Source organism: Molothrus ater, chromosome 5 (genome assembly GCF_012460135.2).
Source record: "Molothrus ater isolate BHLD 08-10-18 breed brown headed cowbird chromosome 5, BPBGC_Mater_1.1, whole genome shotgun sequence".
In the NCBI taxonomy this organism is placed as follows: Eukaryota; Metazoa; Chordata; class Aves; order Passeriformes; family Icteridae; genus Molothrus; species Molothrus ater.
In genome coordinates, this window is record NC_050482.2 from 32,564,608 (window position 1) to 32,581,863 (window position 17,256).

At 40.1% G+C, this 17,256-nt stretch overlaps 1 protein-coding gene across 1 annotated transcript in view; it reads right to left on the minus strand.

Annotated features, from left to right (window-relative positions):
* PPM1H (protein phosphatase, Mg2+/Mn2+ dependent 1H) overlaps positions 1 to 17,256 on the minus strand; it is a 128,573-nt gene that overhangs the window by 37,709 nt on the left and 73,608 nt on the right. The window contains exons 4-5 of the mRNA XM_036400677.2: positions 16,899 to 17,011; positions 1,412 to 1,496 (exon numbers count right to left, since the gene is read on the minus strand). Coding sequence (XP_036256570.1) covers positions 1,412 to 1,496; positions 16,899 to 17,011 — 198 coding nt within the window. The remainder of the gene's footprint in view (positions 1 to 1,411; positions 1,497 to 16,898; positions 17,012 to 17,256) is intronic.

A 17,256-nucleotide genomic window follows, 5' to 3' on the forward strand; every position in this document is an offset into this window, starting at 1 on the left:
TGAACATGATACCCATAGACCTGGCATATTTGTTACATACAGAATTAAAATAGACAAACAAAGGTAAAGGAATTTTCCACAGGAAACAGCAGAAATGCTTTTCAGATCAGCAACTGGTTTCAAATTTAAGCCAGAAAGGACATCAAAAGAGAAAACAAAAACCCTTGTAGGCAATGTTTTATCTCATATTTCCTACAGTAGTAGCAGACTCCCTAGATGCTAAAGATACCTTTTATTTTAGAGGCAAACAAATTATTTTAAATGTAACTGAATTGTAAATATTTATTAGGCCTCTTTTCCATTTGGTTCTCTGAATATGAATAGTCCCAAAGCAGTATTTCCTCTGAAATTTTCAGCTTCAAGCCAATGAATCTGACTGAAAAAAATTAAATGTGACAATTGAGGAAATACAATTTTTTCTTTAAAACCTTCTACCTCCGCCTTTCAAACACTGGGATTTTGTCTAGTTTCAAACCACAGTGAAAAACAAGGCTGAAAATAAAAAACACTTTAAGACCTGGGAACATTGCTAGCCTTGGCCTGTCCACCTTAAGTCAGGCAAGGCTGAGAGTGACCCCACCTTGGCTGAAGCTTAAATTTCTAAAAGAAACAGAAGAAGCACAAAGGAAATCTCTCAGCCATGTTAGAAATTATGTTCTGACAAACAACTAATTGACTTCAACCAACTGATCTGTCCATTGAAGAAAACCTTAAAAAGTAACAGGATGGTTTGTATGAAAAATAACACTATACATTTTAACTTATATTCCTCAGGCAGCTTATCAGCCAACACAGCTTGGTCAATAAAGCATCCCATGTGTCCCCAGCTAGTCACCCTGTCCCAGCTTTATGGGCGCTGCTACAGTAAATAAAACTAATCTTTGATCACCCATCCTATCCTGCAGCTACTAATGTTCACTGAGATCACCTCTAAGTTGGATATCTTTCTCCTGATGGAGATACTACTGGCATACTGTTTGAGTAAATTAATTGAACTCTGCAATATCACTCACATACAATGAGCAGTCTGTGGTATTTCATACTGTCACACAGCAAGCACTGGGATGGATTGAAATACACGTGTGGCTCATTAACTCTGTGTCTGAGTTCTCAAAATCCAACACCAGTGTGCTGCTGAAGGGTCTGCAGCTGAACAATGTACACAAGCATAGCCACGCTAATTGATGGCCTTTGCTGAAGAGGTAATACTCCTTTCATTGAGATTTGCACCACCAGGATTTTCTCCACATCTGCTGATGGCTTAAAGACATACATGATCAGTCACTGGTGTTCAGTGGACACATCATCCTTCACTGAGCCACAGCAACTCAGCAGCATTTCTCTAAGCCTTTGACATTAGTGGGCAATGCTTGTCATCAGCAGCACTTGATTTGGTCCTCAGGTCTCTTACCAGATACTGAAGTCGCTGGCGTTCAGTCTCTGGAGTGAATTCTGAAGACATTGGAATGACTTCACCATTTCGGATTATTATAGCTCTGTAAAAGTAATAAAACATCATCAGCACAGAAAAAAATAAGTAAAAAACCCCCAGAAAACCACAGGGTACAGTCACACTCTTATTCTCTTCAGAATTACAGTCAAATAATGCCATTTCTTTTCTACTGAGGTTGTCAGCAGAACAGGATAATTCCTGCCCTGCATCCTTTAGGCTGGGTAACAAAGTATACTTGTATAAGCTGAGTTCATTTTAGAGCCCACAAAAACATCCAAGCAACAAAGGCAAGAGTTATTTCAATTGATGTCTACAGGGTATCTTTATTAAGTGAAATGCAGACACCCAGAGGAGATGCTGCAGAATCACTGATTGTAGAACAACTCTTTGCAGGTTTTAATAACAGTTGTGGCTGACACTGTCTAAACTACTGGCTTCAAATGACTCATCCAAGCACTTTCCAATCATTAATTGGTTATATGTCATGTCAGAACATTTCTACTCCAACATTAAATGGAAATAGCAAAGCAAATCCTATTTAGCACAAATTTAACTAGTTACCTGCTGAAAGATGGCAGGTAATGGTATGACTGTAGATTAGACAGGAGATTTCATACACAGTTCTGCAAATTGCAGACAGAAAATTTTCTCAAACATCTGCCTGTTGCCTCTTAACAATCTGATATGCTGCACACAAAATATGGTCCAATCTTTCACTGGTGTAATGCCACTGGCTGGAAGGAGGGAAGAATTCACTTAATATTTCTACTACATTCTGCATTCATGTATTCACTCACAGAACTATGTTCCTTTATCTTTCCATTATTTAGGCAGCTCTGTAAATACAGCAATGCCTGCCACTTTTGATAAACTATCTATCATCCCAAAGACTTTAATACCTGCTGTGGAACTGTTTCTCAGCCATCAGTAGATTAATTCAGTGTTTGGATAAACAGCTCTCCTCTTGAACATAGACAGAATTTGGTGTAGCTAAAAGAAGTATTTGCCACTTGGATTCCAGTTTCTCTATGTTTTAAATGTTCCCATTTCTGTGATATTTTCACCCCACTGATGTCCTATGCATGAGCTAGCTTACTTCCCTTGATCATTTGATCGTTTGCTGTCATTGCCTCTATGCCAGGTGTTCTGATGCCACTGGAATGCAACCAACAAATATGGTAGGCACACAAAGACTGAAAACTTAAACTTCTAAATTCAAAACACAGGCATCTTGAGAAAACCAACTCAGGTACAAACCTGAATTTCTAAAACTAGTGTCATTGGATAGATTTCCAAGTCATGTGGATTGGTCATTGGACTAAAATTGCCTCCAAATTGTCATCTACTACTGCTAGTATGCAAAAGGCAGCAGCATTATCTATGAGTAAATGAACTGTTCACATTCCTGAGATTCATGTGGCAAAGAGCAGACAGGTTCAGGATGGTACAACAATGGCAGATGTGGGAAGAAGCTCTGGCAATGACGGGAAAACAAACGGCTTTGCTTTGAAAGGGAACAAATTTACTGCTCTTGGGCTTCACATCTTACTGCTCTTCACTTCCTTGCAAATAATCCTGTGTAGAAATTAGAGGTGGCAAGAGTGCATCCTACATACTGAAGGTTCCCCCTGGCCCTTAATTAAAACCAATATTGTGTACTTAGGATAGACATGGTAGTTGCATGTGCTTCATTTCCTAAAAAATTTGTGCTTAATTTTTGACACATTTTTCCCTCCTTTAGGGAATCTGAGTACAGACTTACAAAAATGCCTATCCAATCAAAAATAATAAAAGTTTGCTGAAAATTTTTCTTTTGCATTTCTGAGACAGTAATTTAAATATGAATTAAGAATTCTAACACCTCTCTTCTGCAACAACACTTTTGCTTTTATTTTTGCAGTTCCTAAGGTATTCATCTTTGAATGAGATTCATTTACTCAGACAGTGAACATTTTGTATAACTTATTAAAAAGTTATTTGATTCAGGTGGAGTAGGCCTCCACCTAAGGGGTCTGTAGGTTTAGTACAGAGTATGTACTCTGGCAATAGTCTAGACTAGACTGATGAAAGAAGCTGATCAGACTCTAAACCAAATTTTACACACTAGTTTAAGCAAGTCATAAGGGATTTTCTGATCTTTTGCTTGTCTGAAAGAGCTAATATAAAACCACACATTGATATAACTGCTAGTACATCAGGCTAATTTTCTAATTATTCTTTGCTTCCCCTTTAAGCACCATTTCACAGGAAATCCATATTTTAAAGACCACTCAGACCAGTCTGGGGTTCACCTTTTTCTTTGTGCACATTGGCATGCTTCATATATATTTTGATAGCTGTCATTCTCACTTCTGTGGGTAGAATTTGGCCCTGAGGGACTCACATCATATAAAAAGCAATTCAGAGGCGAGTGGGTCAACCTTTCACAGCTCAACTTATTTTCACCAGAATTGGCAGCCACCTGGGATGAAAAGCACAACCTAGCACACACAAAAAATCTTCAGAGTGGGTGGAATTAAAGCAATACTGTTGATACGTGGTAAAAGAGAGTAATATGTTTTTCATTAATGTTTTCAGCAGTTGGACTTTATTCAACTTGCAAGTTACAGCTGTTCATAAGAGTCAAATGATTTGATCTGAGGAATGAGACAGCTCTAGATATGAGTAAAGGGAGGGACACAGACATATACGTACAAGGCACTGGTCCAAATTCAACTGTGGTGAGCTTGTAAGCCTGTACTGGGCTCTTTACCTTTCTGCCCTAACTGCTTAGCTGTTTCACGACAGCAAAGTGTATTTCTGATGGCTCAAGTGGCAAAAAGGGACACATTTGTTGGCTGTCTCACTGAGGAGACTGGGTGAAAAAGCCTGGCCTGGGAGCCACCCTGCTCAGTAGGGTTTTCCCCTGTGATTGAAAAGGTGCCGAATAAGGCCCTAATTGGGTTTGGAGACTGACGTGCCCTTTCCATGACCTTGCAGTGACAGAGCTGCCAAGCAGCAACTGAAGGCTTTTTCCACCGAGCAACCTCCAGAGCCCTGAATTCAATAGCCCAGAGTCAATAACTGCTCACGAGGAAGGAGCCTGGCTGATGCAGCAGCTGCAAACAGCTCCAGCAACTGCTTTTAGAGACCCACTCTATATGGTCCTGCAGGACAATTAATTTTGATTTTACACTTCCTAATGGCCTAAGCAGCAACATGGTGTTACATGAGCATTACTGCTTCTGCCATGCATGAAACACTCATGTATGCAAGGAAATTGTGTTCTGAAAGCATTTAACTCCCCATGTATTGAGGATATATGAACGTATTGTTTTATGCCAGAATACAGCTGTCCCATTAAACTGTCAGAAATAACTACATAGGAAGCAAGAACTCCTTGAATAGACGCAGTTCCCAGACAGCATCTGATTTTGCCATGTTTAATAGTGACATTTTAATTTCCACCACACTGGTGAAACACATTATAGCAGAGCCACAGGGCGAGCCTGCCAAAGGCAGATGGATGATTCATGTTTGCAGAGAAACAAGTATGTCAACACTAACCAAATATTCTCTGATGACAAGGTTGCTTCAGACCCATACCAATGATTAATTTATATCACCAATGAAATAGTAATTAAAAAAACAAAAGCTTTTTTTGGCAGGATTGGAAATCAGGAGTCACAGATCTGCAGCCTCCTCAGTGCACTGCCCTTCATGCTCTGATGCCCTCTCCACACAGCATCGTCTACAGTAAGAAACTGCTCTGAAGTCTTGAGGCCACAGAGGCCACTAAGTCACTTATTCTGATCTCTTCTAAAAACAAACTAGACTTCCCTGAGTCCTTTCCTCTCTTTTGAATGCTAACTCCTCACCCACAGGAACTACAAGATTGTACCTGCCATTGCATTTCACGTGCTCTGCATGTCAATGAAAGTATGTTCACTATCCCAGAGCTGGGATATTCACAGTAAACAAGAATATTTTGGAGAAAAATCTCCCCAATCCACAGCTGAAGTAGCCTAAAATGGAAGAAACAAAAATCTGATTTTGTATCTTTTCTGGCCTCTTGAGTTCTTCTGCTCCAGAGAGAAGCCAGACCATGAATAAGTAAATGGAGAGCAAGAGATGTGCCAGTGGCTCAATGCACAAGGCAGGACTGGCAGTCATGGCAAATCCTACAGCTGTCTATGTCTCCTCAGTCACAGGCAAATGAAAAGAAACACCAGGAGCTTAAAAGGCTGCATGTGCATCTGCAGAAAACAGTGTATTTGTCTTTTGGATTGACACAACTGTGTAGTCCATAACAATCACCTAAATTCACAAAGAACATTAGGTATATGGGTTTTTTCTATATTCAGATTCAATACTTAGAAATTTTATTTGGTGCCTTAGTATACATTTGATTTAAAATCCATGGAGAATGAAGCAACAACAGGATAAAAATCTGCCACTGCACTGTACTGCTGCTGTGATGCTCAGGGTGTAGCAACAACACCGGCTTAAGGAAAATATTGATATATCAACTGCTTTTGCATTTTTAATATGCCTAACAACTACCAGCTCTCCTTGAATCAAGCAGGATTTTGGGTTTATTTGTTTGTTTGTTTTTTCTTTTGTGAAAAATACAATCAGCTGAAAATTGCACAGTGCCGTTTCTGTTTCTTATGAGAAACTAACAAAGAAAACTCATACATTTCAGAGGAAGCTCTTGTTGGTTACTCTCATTTCATCATACAGACAAAGCAACACTTTAGTGAACAAGGTCAAGAGTGTAATTCCACTGCTGTCACAGGTCTATTGGGATTCTGCTGTTCAAAACAAAGAGACATCTCCAACTGTTAGGAGTATTCAGGGGACACCCTGATTCCATTACACACTTTTTCAGGCAAAAATGATTTGAAATGCAACATTAAACTGCACATTTCTACAACACAGGATAAAAATCTGGTAAAGGTGACAGAGAAAGACCATTCAGAAAACCCTTTTTGACAGTATATATCAATTCCAAGCCACAGGGAGGCCACATCCATTTTGTCAAAAGGTGTTAAGCATGTGGATTCAGTACAGATGAAGCAGAAGTGTCTGGCCTGTCTGCAAAGGTATTAGAAATCTGTCAATGAAAAAGAAAGAGGGATTAAACTGACAGAAAGAATAAGGCAGGGTTTTATTATATTCAAAGGGGAACTAAGCAGTAGATTTTAATTAGGTGTGTCACAAGATAGCTGTGGAAAAAAGAAAGTAAATCCTAGAACTATGAAATCAGTCTATATGGGTACTTGTTTATTTTGGTAAGTAAATGCATATATTTAAACAAACCAGGGAAGATCAATGCTAATGGTTGCTAAGCTTCAAACCAGTTGTGCTTTTTTATTTCTTTGCATTTTCCTAATTGCTAAGAAGTGAAAGACAATGACTATAACACAATTAAAATGAGAAATCTTTTTCTCTTCTGTAAATGGAAGTTACTGCCATTATGATTACTGATGACTTTTAATACATTCAGCACTGGCACCTTGGTTTTACTTCTTCAAACTGAATTACTCTCACTTAGTCCCACCCAATCCCATTTCTCAAAGTTTCTTCAGAAACCAGGTGTACAAACACCTCACTGCACTGGCAATAAGTATGGAACTGATCTCATATTCCATCCCATGTATTCACTAATAACGTGGAAGTATAGTGCAAAGCCTTTAAACTATTTCCTTAATTTTATGAATTAAGGCAGGCTGGGGATAGTGGAACAAACTATTATGTAACATTCAGCTGGCAATAAAACAGGCTCCAGCGATGACATATCCATCACCATAAAACTCAGGTGGAAGCAGCAACCCTCAGCAATACCAGTGGAAAAAATTCACTATTTTATTACACTGGGAGAAGACTCTGTGCCTCCCACATGTAATACTTAAGGTAATGCCTCAACTCTTACTTGGCATCACTATCAAGAAGAAAACAATCCAGAAACCAGGGAAGGAGGAGAGCCAGTGAAAATGGTCTCTTATCCTCATTTTCTATTTACTGCCACTTAACAGTTGTGCCACCCTGATTTCTTTGTATTTTTGAGCACAAACCTGAGCCTGTTCACAGAAATGTTGTGACAGGATAGAAACACTGGATCATTTTTCTTTCAGCCAAACAAAGTCAACGTTAAGCGCGAGTAGACTCAGTCTGCTTGTGGCTCTTCCCATGACAATGTAGTTTCATGTTACGTTGTGGGTTATAGCAGGCTGCTCAGACACTTTCATTCATCACTTGGGGGAACTTCAGCTCCCTCAAGCCAAAAAAAGGTGTGAGAACTTGCCTTGGTGAAGTATTGCAAAAGTAATTTCCTACGTGCGTACTCTGGCATTTCCTGCCAGAACAATGAAGATCACTCCCAAACTTCTGCTAAGGCTTTTTGCAGACTGCCAGCCACCCCAGCTGCTCCAAGGGTTAGTATCTCAGCAGTGCAACTGCCAAGCACAGCCCTTTCTCCACCAGGACTCTGACTGGGCATTCCCAAGAATTTCCTTCAAGGTCCTTTCTTCATGCCTTTGCCACAGCATGGAGCCAAGCATGCCATACCTCTCCTGTGGCAAGATGAGAACCTCCTCTTGCCTTTGAAAAGAAGCAGACAAAGAAATTATGTAATCCAGACCCTGAAAACCCCCCTGAAAGTTGTCTTTCAGAGGCACTTGCAAGCACATGAGCTGTTCCTGTACACACACATGCAGAGCTTTATGCTGTTTCCAATTGCCTGACTCATTCATAATTATATTTCTAGTGCTTACTTAGTGATTCCTTTGGAGAAGGCCTCTAGACACAACGAGGCTGCTGAAACACTCTAAAGCCGCTATGCTGGTGGTCTAATTTTGCTGAATTAATTGTATTATTTTTAATACAGCACCACAAATAGGCAAATAGAAACTGTTTCTGTAAGCAGAATAACACAGATTTCCATGGAAGGGCTTACTTCTCATGTTCAATAGCACCTGAGTCAGTCAGGATTTTTCTTACTGCCACCAAGAATAACAGAAATCAGAATTTTTAGAACTGATCTGGTATTCCATCTCGTGTATTCACAACAACTTAGTAAGCAGCAGTTAAAAGGATTTTCTATTGTTGGCGGTGTGCCCTATATTGCATCTAACAATGAGAAGCACCTGGCTGTCACCGACAATGGAACTAAATTACCTCAGTTGTTTCTGCATCACTACTCTACAGTTTAAAATTAAATGTAATGCTGAGCTTGCAGGCTGTCCACAGAGGAGATAGCTTGGAGAAGACACGCTGCTCCATCATTTTTGACCCCTGGAGCAGTATGCTTCTAGCTGTCAGTGCCTCTTCAGTGGGCTGCAGTTCCACTCCCATGAGACTCTACTGTGAGTGAATTCCCTGCTCTCCTTTAGGTCCTCAAGTGTGTTGCTTGGCTGATGAAACCAAAGCATGGAGCAATTATTAGCAGTTCACTTTATTAACTGTGTTTTATTTTAGGGCTAATTATATATTTTTTGTTATGCCCACCCTCCCACTAATGTGATGGCACTGGCTGTCTGTATGCAACGTTCTTGTTTAATTAACCAGGAAAGTAAATTTTGCTATTGAACAAGTAGTGACTTTGTAAATTTACCTATACACTTCTAGTAATGTCTACTCCAGCTCCAGTAGTACTAACCCAAACGTGAATGAACTAAACTAAAACGCTGTGTAATTAATTACTTTCCTGATGGTTTATATCTCAACACATCAATCTTTCAGAAAGGGCTTCAGCTGGCAGCTAGAAAGCTATTACAAACCAGTTTATAGTGACACTGCTAGCACACAAAACCTGCCCACCGCTGCCTCCAATACCCTTGGGCTGGGGATTTACTGCTCTCTTAGGATTCATTTTGCCCTGATGATTTCAGTGTATTCTTCATCTGAACAGAGATAAGTACAAGGTTGCACTGATGACGGACCACCACGTTTCTGTATCATGGCTGAACAACATGCCACCAATTACTCAGGCCATGCCAGGGAAATGAACACAGAAATGCAGTCACATCTCTGTAACCAGCTCTGAGCCTCAGGACCAGTATCTGTGGAATCAAAGTATTTTTCCGTACTGTCCAGGATATCACATTCATCTCCAAGACAAGTTACTATGGCAACTAAACCTGGGCTTAGTGGATGAAGGCATTGCTGTGCAAGTCAGTGTTTATTTTGCCAGTAATATGGCTGCGGTATGGCTGTCCATGTAAGATGGAAGCAACAAGGATTTTTTATCTCTCTGATCTTCACTGCCTTTCCATTGACAAAAAGAATGACTTTAGCACCTAAAGGCATATCTACTTTGATCTCAGCTTTTCTGCTTAACTCAATACCAGTTGCAGGATGATATTGGAAAAAGCTGGACTGAGATGTAAAAGCAAAGATTGCAACTCACGCTCTCTGCTCACTCCTCATGGGTGAATTTTTACCATTCACCCACACAGAAGTGACCAGAGCCGCCACCAAAAGTCGCAGGAGCATGGCTCAAGCAGCACTGCATAGCTGCTGCTGAGACTGAACAGCCCGGGTTGCCTGCAGTTTGTTGAATTCAGGTGACCTGAAAAGCTTTCAACATAGTAAGGACCACAGCAGACTTTGAAACACACCAAGCAAGCCTTGGGTGCTCCCTCTGCTCCTCCTCCCTCAGTACAGATGGGAGCTAGAGAACCAAGGTACTCAGTCTGCTTTTCATGCCTTGGTCCTGGCCCTGCAACACTGCAGTGAAGAACTTGCATGTCTCTGTGGTCAGCTACAAAGGCACAGATTTAAAAGACAGTTTGTTTGGAGTTTGTTGGAGATTTTTTCTTTCTTTTTATTTTTAAGGGCTGAAAACCCATGAGAATTAAAGTTAATAAAATTCTTTATTTCTGGAAACCAATACCAATGAACTGTGGCTTTACAATTTACTGGTATTACTCGAATAGCCAAAAATTTTCTCCTTCCTCATTATCTGGAACATAAGATAATGCCTGTGTGATAAGGATCAAAGATTTAACTGAATGTACCCCTCTCTGAAAATGTTTACAATGGCTTCAATACCTTGCTAATTGCCATAGGTATTGCTAAGGCATATGTTCTCCCAGGAAAAACAAGAGCTTGGAAAAGAAGTTGGTCATTTGTTTTGTCTTCAAAGCCTGCAAACATTTACTACCAAATTAATAATTTCTGCCAAGTCAGTGCTAGATATGACATGCCAGTAACCTGGAACTTGTCATTCACTGGATAACTAGAAAATGCTCTTCCATAGCACTGTCCTTTGAGTGAAATGACTGTTTTCCGATCCAACACCTTCTCTTCACACCTCACCGTGTTTCTTGAAGTGCCTTCAAAAGCTTTACCCAGCACAAAATCCTGCAGTACCTGAGACTGTTATTCTAATGAATCTTGTGTTCCTGCTTCTCCCTGGAAGGAGACCAGGCAGGAAAAGGAGAGAAGGGTTTCCTGCAGGCCTGCAGATCATGCTTCTAACAAAAAGAGACAGGAGGAACAGAGAGAGAGGACACGGCCATGTCTCCTGAACATGGCTAATCTTTTCCAATATTTTGGGCTAGTCAGGATCTGACCTCTCCACTTATCAAACTGCAGGGAAGGAGAATGTACATGGCAGAGACTTGCCTTGCTTTGAATTCAGTCTCTCCTCACTATACAGACCTGTAAGCAAACCAGACTTCTGTTATCTGTTGCCCTGAAATGATTAAACATTTTTTATTTTCAACTGATTCTGTCAGAGAACTAATAATAACCTATAGGGGGATGTACCATAGATTGGACAAACTGCAATCCATAAGTGTTGCTCTTGCCTATGGGAGGGCATCTTCTGAGAATTTGGAGGAATGAGAACTTCAGAGAATGAAGAGAAAGCCCTACCGATTGCATGGCCCCAGTGTGTTGTTCAGTCTTGCAACTTTCTCTGCCCCTTCTTTAGGAGAAAACAGGAAAAAGAATGCTTTTCAAAATACTGCAGACTGTAGAAGCTTAGTAACTAAGTTAGTCTTTCCTCTAGAGACCTCTAAGTCTCTAGTATGAAGCACAGTTATTGTTCATGCAGACACAGATATAAGGAGACAGAGAAGGCTTAGGCCTGAGACTACTCACAGGAAACAGGGAAAATACACACCATTTAGATTAGAAGATGAGTAGTTACAAAACCCAGAAAAATAAAGCTTCCTAGACAGTAAACCAAGGACTAAAGTAAACTAATTTTATAACAGCAATGTATTAGAACACTTTTTAGTTTTCATCCTTACAGTGTTAGCACTTCTGGCAAAAACGACCCTGCTGGACTGCCTTGAGGAAGAGGTCAGATACCATGAACCACAAAAATGGCTCAGAATCATCAATTCTGACTTCTCAGAAATTCTATTTAAGCTACACTGCCAGTCAGCAGATATGTGGCTGTTTCCATGCCACTCTCATTTACTTCATAAAAGCAAATTAAAACCCAAATCTGACTTCCTATAATGAGAACTAACCATGAGGGAAGCAGCTGACAAGCACCATGACAAAGAAGAGGAAGTATAAATGTAGTAAGCTTCAACACAAGCAGCAAATCCAAAAAGAATTGAAATGGTAAACAAATTCAATTTTCAATTCACTATTTTATTACACTGGGAGAAGACTCTTATGAACACACTCTCCCACACCTGGTCTCTTGAAGTACCAATGAAGTTACTTCACCTGCACCCACACAAAACCATCACAAAAATATTCACTCAATGAGCTCCTACCATTTAATAAGCCAAAATGCCTTAGCCGTAATTTTACACATGGAAAAAGGAGGAGAAAATCTATTCTGGACATGAGGAGGTATGTTCAAGTAGAGTGTGAATATGCCCTGAAAACATAAATCCTGGGGAGCAAAAGCAAGGAGGCAAAAAGATGATAATAAAGAGCTGATGAAGCAAAGCAAAAAATTCAGTGACCCTGCAAGTCTCTGAAGCCTTTGAAACATCAGGCTCTTTGCTTTCATGCCATGTTCTGCCAATAAATCAGGAAAGCCCAAGAACCCATTTGCAGATTTAGTGAGGGTTTCAGGGTGTATGGAAAAGTCAAATCAACTTGTGATGTTCTGCTTCTTGTATAATGATAAAGGCACAGCTTCCCTACGTGTCTCCAAGCACAGCACAAAACGGAAGTGCCTGCAGTCTCCTAGCAGGCACTTCCAGACAACACAAAAGCCAGAACAATGCCTGTGCCAAACGTGGTTAATATGATCATATTGCATTACAGTCATTGCAGTGATATTGGGCAAATGTTATGTTGCATGAGGCTATCCAATAATTGGGCAGTAATCAGTAAAAACATTAAGTCCCTGCTTAACAACTGCTTCATCAGTAGCTATAAAACAACATCCTAATAAAGAGCATAAAACTAAAAAGAACTGAGATTAACAAGGCGTGCCATGGCAGTTTAGACGTAAAAGTCACTTTAGCGATATAGAATTGAACAACACTGTTTAAAACCATGACCAGAGAAGATTTGCTACTCCATATTTTAAAAAGAAAATAAATAAAAAGCAGCTATTCCAATGGCCTAGTTTTCATAGCAAATATGTCATGCTGGTAAGCAAAACACAGTGCCTCGATGCTCACCAAAAAAAGCACTATATATTGGATAGCTGACTATAGCACTATCAGTCCCTAATCAGATAACCCTGCATGGACAATGCTAATCACTGAAAAGATGAAAGAGAATGAAAGAAACATTAGAAAAAGCTTTGGCCGATATTCAGATATGAATTTTGACTGTAAAAGTAGGTATATTTATGGCAGAGTCCAAGAATGATCAGACAAGCCATTAGAGAATGAAAGCAGTTCCTTCCAAGTTGTTTTTATCAGGCTCTGAATACATCACCTCATTTTTAGTAGGGTTCTGGTATCATGTGCAGTTAACATGTAATTATTACAGAACTGTGATTGCATCGTTAGCAGAAGTTTAATTATATCATTGACATTAGTGATGCCATAACATCAAGCTCAATAATAGTTCATAACAAAACCTACAATTAGCACAATTTTTCCTCCCTTTTACACCAACCAAAAGTGTTCAGCTTGGAGAAGCCTAATAGTCCATACAGAAGTGAGCTAGGGCTGAACCTGAAAGGATTGCTGGCTGGTAATTTAGTAATATGGTAATTAAAGTCTTTTCATGATGTAATTACACATCAACTACAAAAGGACAGCTGCTATACAACACTGCCAGGGTACGTGGCATGAAATGATTAGATTTGAGAAGCTTTGGTGGATAAACTGAATACCACAGACATAAGTCTGAGGTATAGCTGGCACCACACAGTACATTATTATTCAAGTCTCACACTTAACATTTCCTTAGTCTTATTGTGATAGTAACAGTTTGTTGCACATACCTTGGTCCTCTGACAGCAGAAGCTGTTCAAAACCCCACCTTAAAAGCTTCTGCTGTTTTGAAGTTCCCTGAAATTATAAAGCCTAACCTTTGGTTAGGTTTGCATGAACCCAAAATGTTTATTTCCCACACAAAACCTTCTGTCATGGACTCCTATCTGTGGGAAACTTGATTTATTTGCAGGCTTTTTCCAGTGGGGTAGCAGAGAGGGAAGAAGGAGAATGAGGACAGGGGAAAGGCACAAATGAGTAGGTGAACTCAGAGAAACAAAAAACTAAGGATTTAATCATCTAGTTCTAACAGCAACAAGATGAAGTCTCCTGTTTGAGAGAAGAAGCAAACCCACCCTTCTTCTCGAGAGCAGATAACCATTTCTTGAAGTAGTTTCCTTACTGTACTTCTCAATGCCCTCCCTTTTATCTGTAGAAACAACGAAGTTGACTATACGAGGCATGAGACAGCAAAAAGAAACTTATTTTTCCCAACTAACACAAGAAAAATTTCTTGACTACATAACTGGGTTCTTCAAAATACAGGAATGCACTGTGCACTGTGGCAGGGGGCAGACGACCTCAGAGTGGCTTGTCTAGTCCTAAAATGTCATTTTTGTCATGACAACCCAGAAGTTTTGCAACAGCTGTTTTTTTTCCCTGTAAGTGGGAAAGAAGGGATTTGGTGGGAGAGAGACCCAAACCAACTGATCTACACTTTAAAGTTTTAAAATTTCTTTTGAGCAAGGAAAGTCTAGGAATGGACTTAGCTGAAAATGAAACATTTTGAAACAATTCTCCTCAGCATACGAGAGACTTTCTGTGAGATCCATTTGGGAAGTGCAAAACCACTCTATTTTGAATCTGGAGGGACTTTACTACCAACAAGATGTTAGGAACAAGAATTTGAATCCTGGTTCAAACAACACCCAATCTTCCTGATGGTTTCCTTTTTGCTTCCTGCGCTCCTTCTTTTTCTGAACAGATGTTCTGGGTAGACTTAGTGAACATGCAAAACTTGTTGAAGACTTAGTATGTTTAACTACAGTGACACCAATACTCTGTCACCAACTCCAGATCACCGCCAACAGCAGTGTCTTGTACTTGGGTATCAGAGGCTGCAGTGGAGCTGAGGCTGCTCTCACGGAGCACAGAAGGAATCCTGAGGGAACTGGAAGCAGCCAATTCCAGTCATTTAAGAACAAAGATCTTGGCTACTCAGATGTAAGTCCTGCATGCCCAGTTTTACACAGAACACTTTTAAGAGAGAGCCAACTCAGAGAAAGAGGCTCAGCTGTACTTCAAGTGCAATAGCACAGGAAAACATGATTATTTCTCATTTAATGGCAGAAGAAATATAATGTATTTCAGCTAGTAGCTCTGCTGACCAGATAGGTGATCACCTCAAACATGTTTGCAGCTACCCTGTAAAGACTCACTTGACATTTGATACAAAAAGGAGATTCAAATATGACACTTGTCAATAGAAACTGACTGAACAACTTGCAACACATACAGCAAATTTAGCATCTTAAAAACAATCACCAACATGAAAAGAACAGGAATTTTATGCACAAAGGATTTATCTGCCTTCCTACACAGTGTAAAGCAGAAAGAGGCAATAAAAATCTTAGGTTTAAACTACAAAACCCTTGAGTGTTGTCTCTGTAAGTATGTGCGTGTACACACTACAAACATGAACTGTGTATGCACAAACCTTAAACAAAAACATAGCAGTCTTCACCTAAAGACTGATGACTTAAGTTTTAACTTTCATATTTTTCAGATTCTGAACTGCATTAGTATGTAACTCTGAATTTCATATAAAGTGTTAGCAAGTTCTCTTCACAGTTTAGTTAGATAAAACAATCCTTTTCCAGCCTGAGAACCAAGGATACCATTAAAGTTTCAGCCCCAAAAAGTGGAAACGACAGTGAATTGAGGAGAGCAAACTGGGAGGATGGGACTTCATAACCTGAAGCTGCAATTGGACAATTAACCCCAATTTGTAAATGGACCAAAACTTAAAGTGTGAAAAATCATGACCAGTCATCCATCTTGGGTGGAGCCACAGCCAGGCTCTTGTACTGCCCAAGGTGTATCCTTTAAAGGCCTTTTAATAAATACCTACTTTACTCCTTTAACACTGTCTACCCTCTGTTCCAGGTAGCCTCTTTAGGCATCAAGACAACATGGTTCAATACCCTTGCAGATGTTAATTACTCAGCTATTAATGAACAGAATACATGAGCAGTTAGTATCGCATGTGAACTCTTCTCCCTGCCCTGTTTATGCAGTGCACTGCCAAAAGAAACATGTGAAGTCTGAAGTCTTGCAAGAAGAGCCTCATTATCTCTCTCCAATGGTGGTAAGGGCAGGTTAGAGAGGGGAAAAGAATGCAAGTGAGATTTCCAGTATGTTCCTATCTTTAGCAACATCAGAAAACAAAGAAAATGCTCCTTATCATGATTCTTCAAGAACCCAACTTCAAAATAAATTAAAGCAACAGCTCCTGAGCAGCAGCATTCAGTTCTGAGAATTGGACAAGTACTTGAGCTAGAAGAGGACAAGGCAAAAAACCTATACTGTGATTAGCCTGTTTCCCTCTCCTCCTCCCCTGGGGCAAGAGTAGCAGCTATTTGATCACTACCTTCAATTATGTGAAAATCTGGAAGCCAAATGGCCTATCAAGACTAGGCTGGCAACAGGAGCCAAAGGACTTTCCGTGGAACAAATGTAGCCCTACCAGCTGTTCCAGATACAGTCACCTTGTCAGTGTTCAACACACAATTCTACTACACACCCAACACCTCTTCTGTTTCAATGGCTTTTTAGCACCTTTCCACTTCTCTGCAAACATCAAGTCATTCAGAAACTGCTGCAGGACCAGAAGTGCTATCAGTTTCCCTGACTGCAACCACTGCTCAAGATACTGGAACGCTATCCCTGGCACTTGCATTCACTTCTATGAGAAGTGCTAAGTGTCCAGCCAAGAAACAGAATCTTCTTGTGATGCTGCCTGCTTTAAGGGACTCAGTAACACCAGGCCTGGGCAGTTTGGGGTGAAGGATTAGATGAGGAGACAACACACTTACCTGCTATCCCCAGCGTTTGCCACATAAAGCTTCCCCAATAAATACACCACCACCAGGGCTGTGCAGCCGCCAGAAATGTTATACACGGTCCTCTCTCGCTCTATCTGCAAATCCTGGGGGAGAAGAGAACAAGGCTTATAAAGACAGCATTGCAATTAGTGCTTGAGAAAATGAAGTCTCCTGTAGAAACCAAAAATACAATAGAGTCTTTATTAAACTGTATGTCACGCTGTCTGCCTTTTCTTGCAGCTATGAGCTAGGAGAAGAACAGAAAGTTGAGAAGTTCCTATTACTTATACAAAGATGTTTGAGGAAAATCAGGTCAGGAGACTGTAAAACATCAGGTATTAAGGAATAA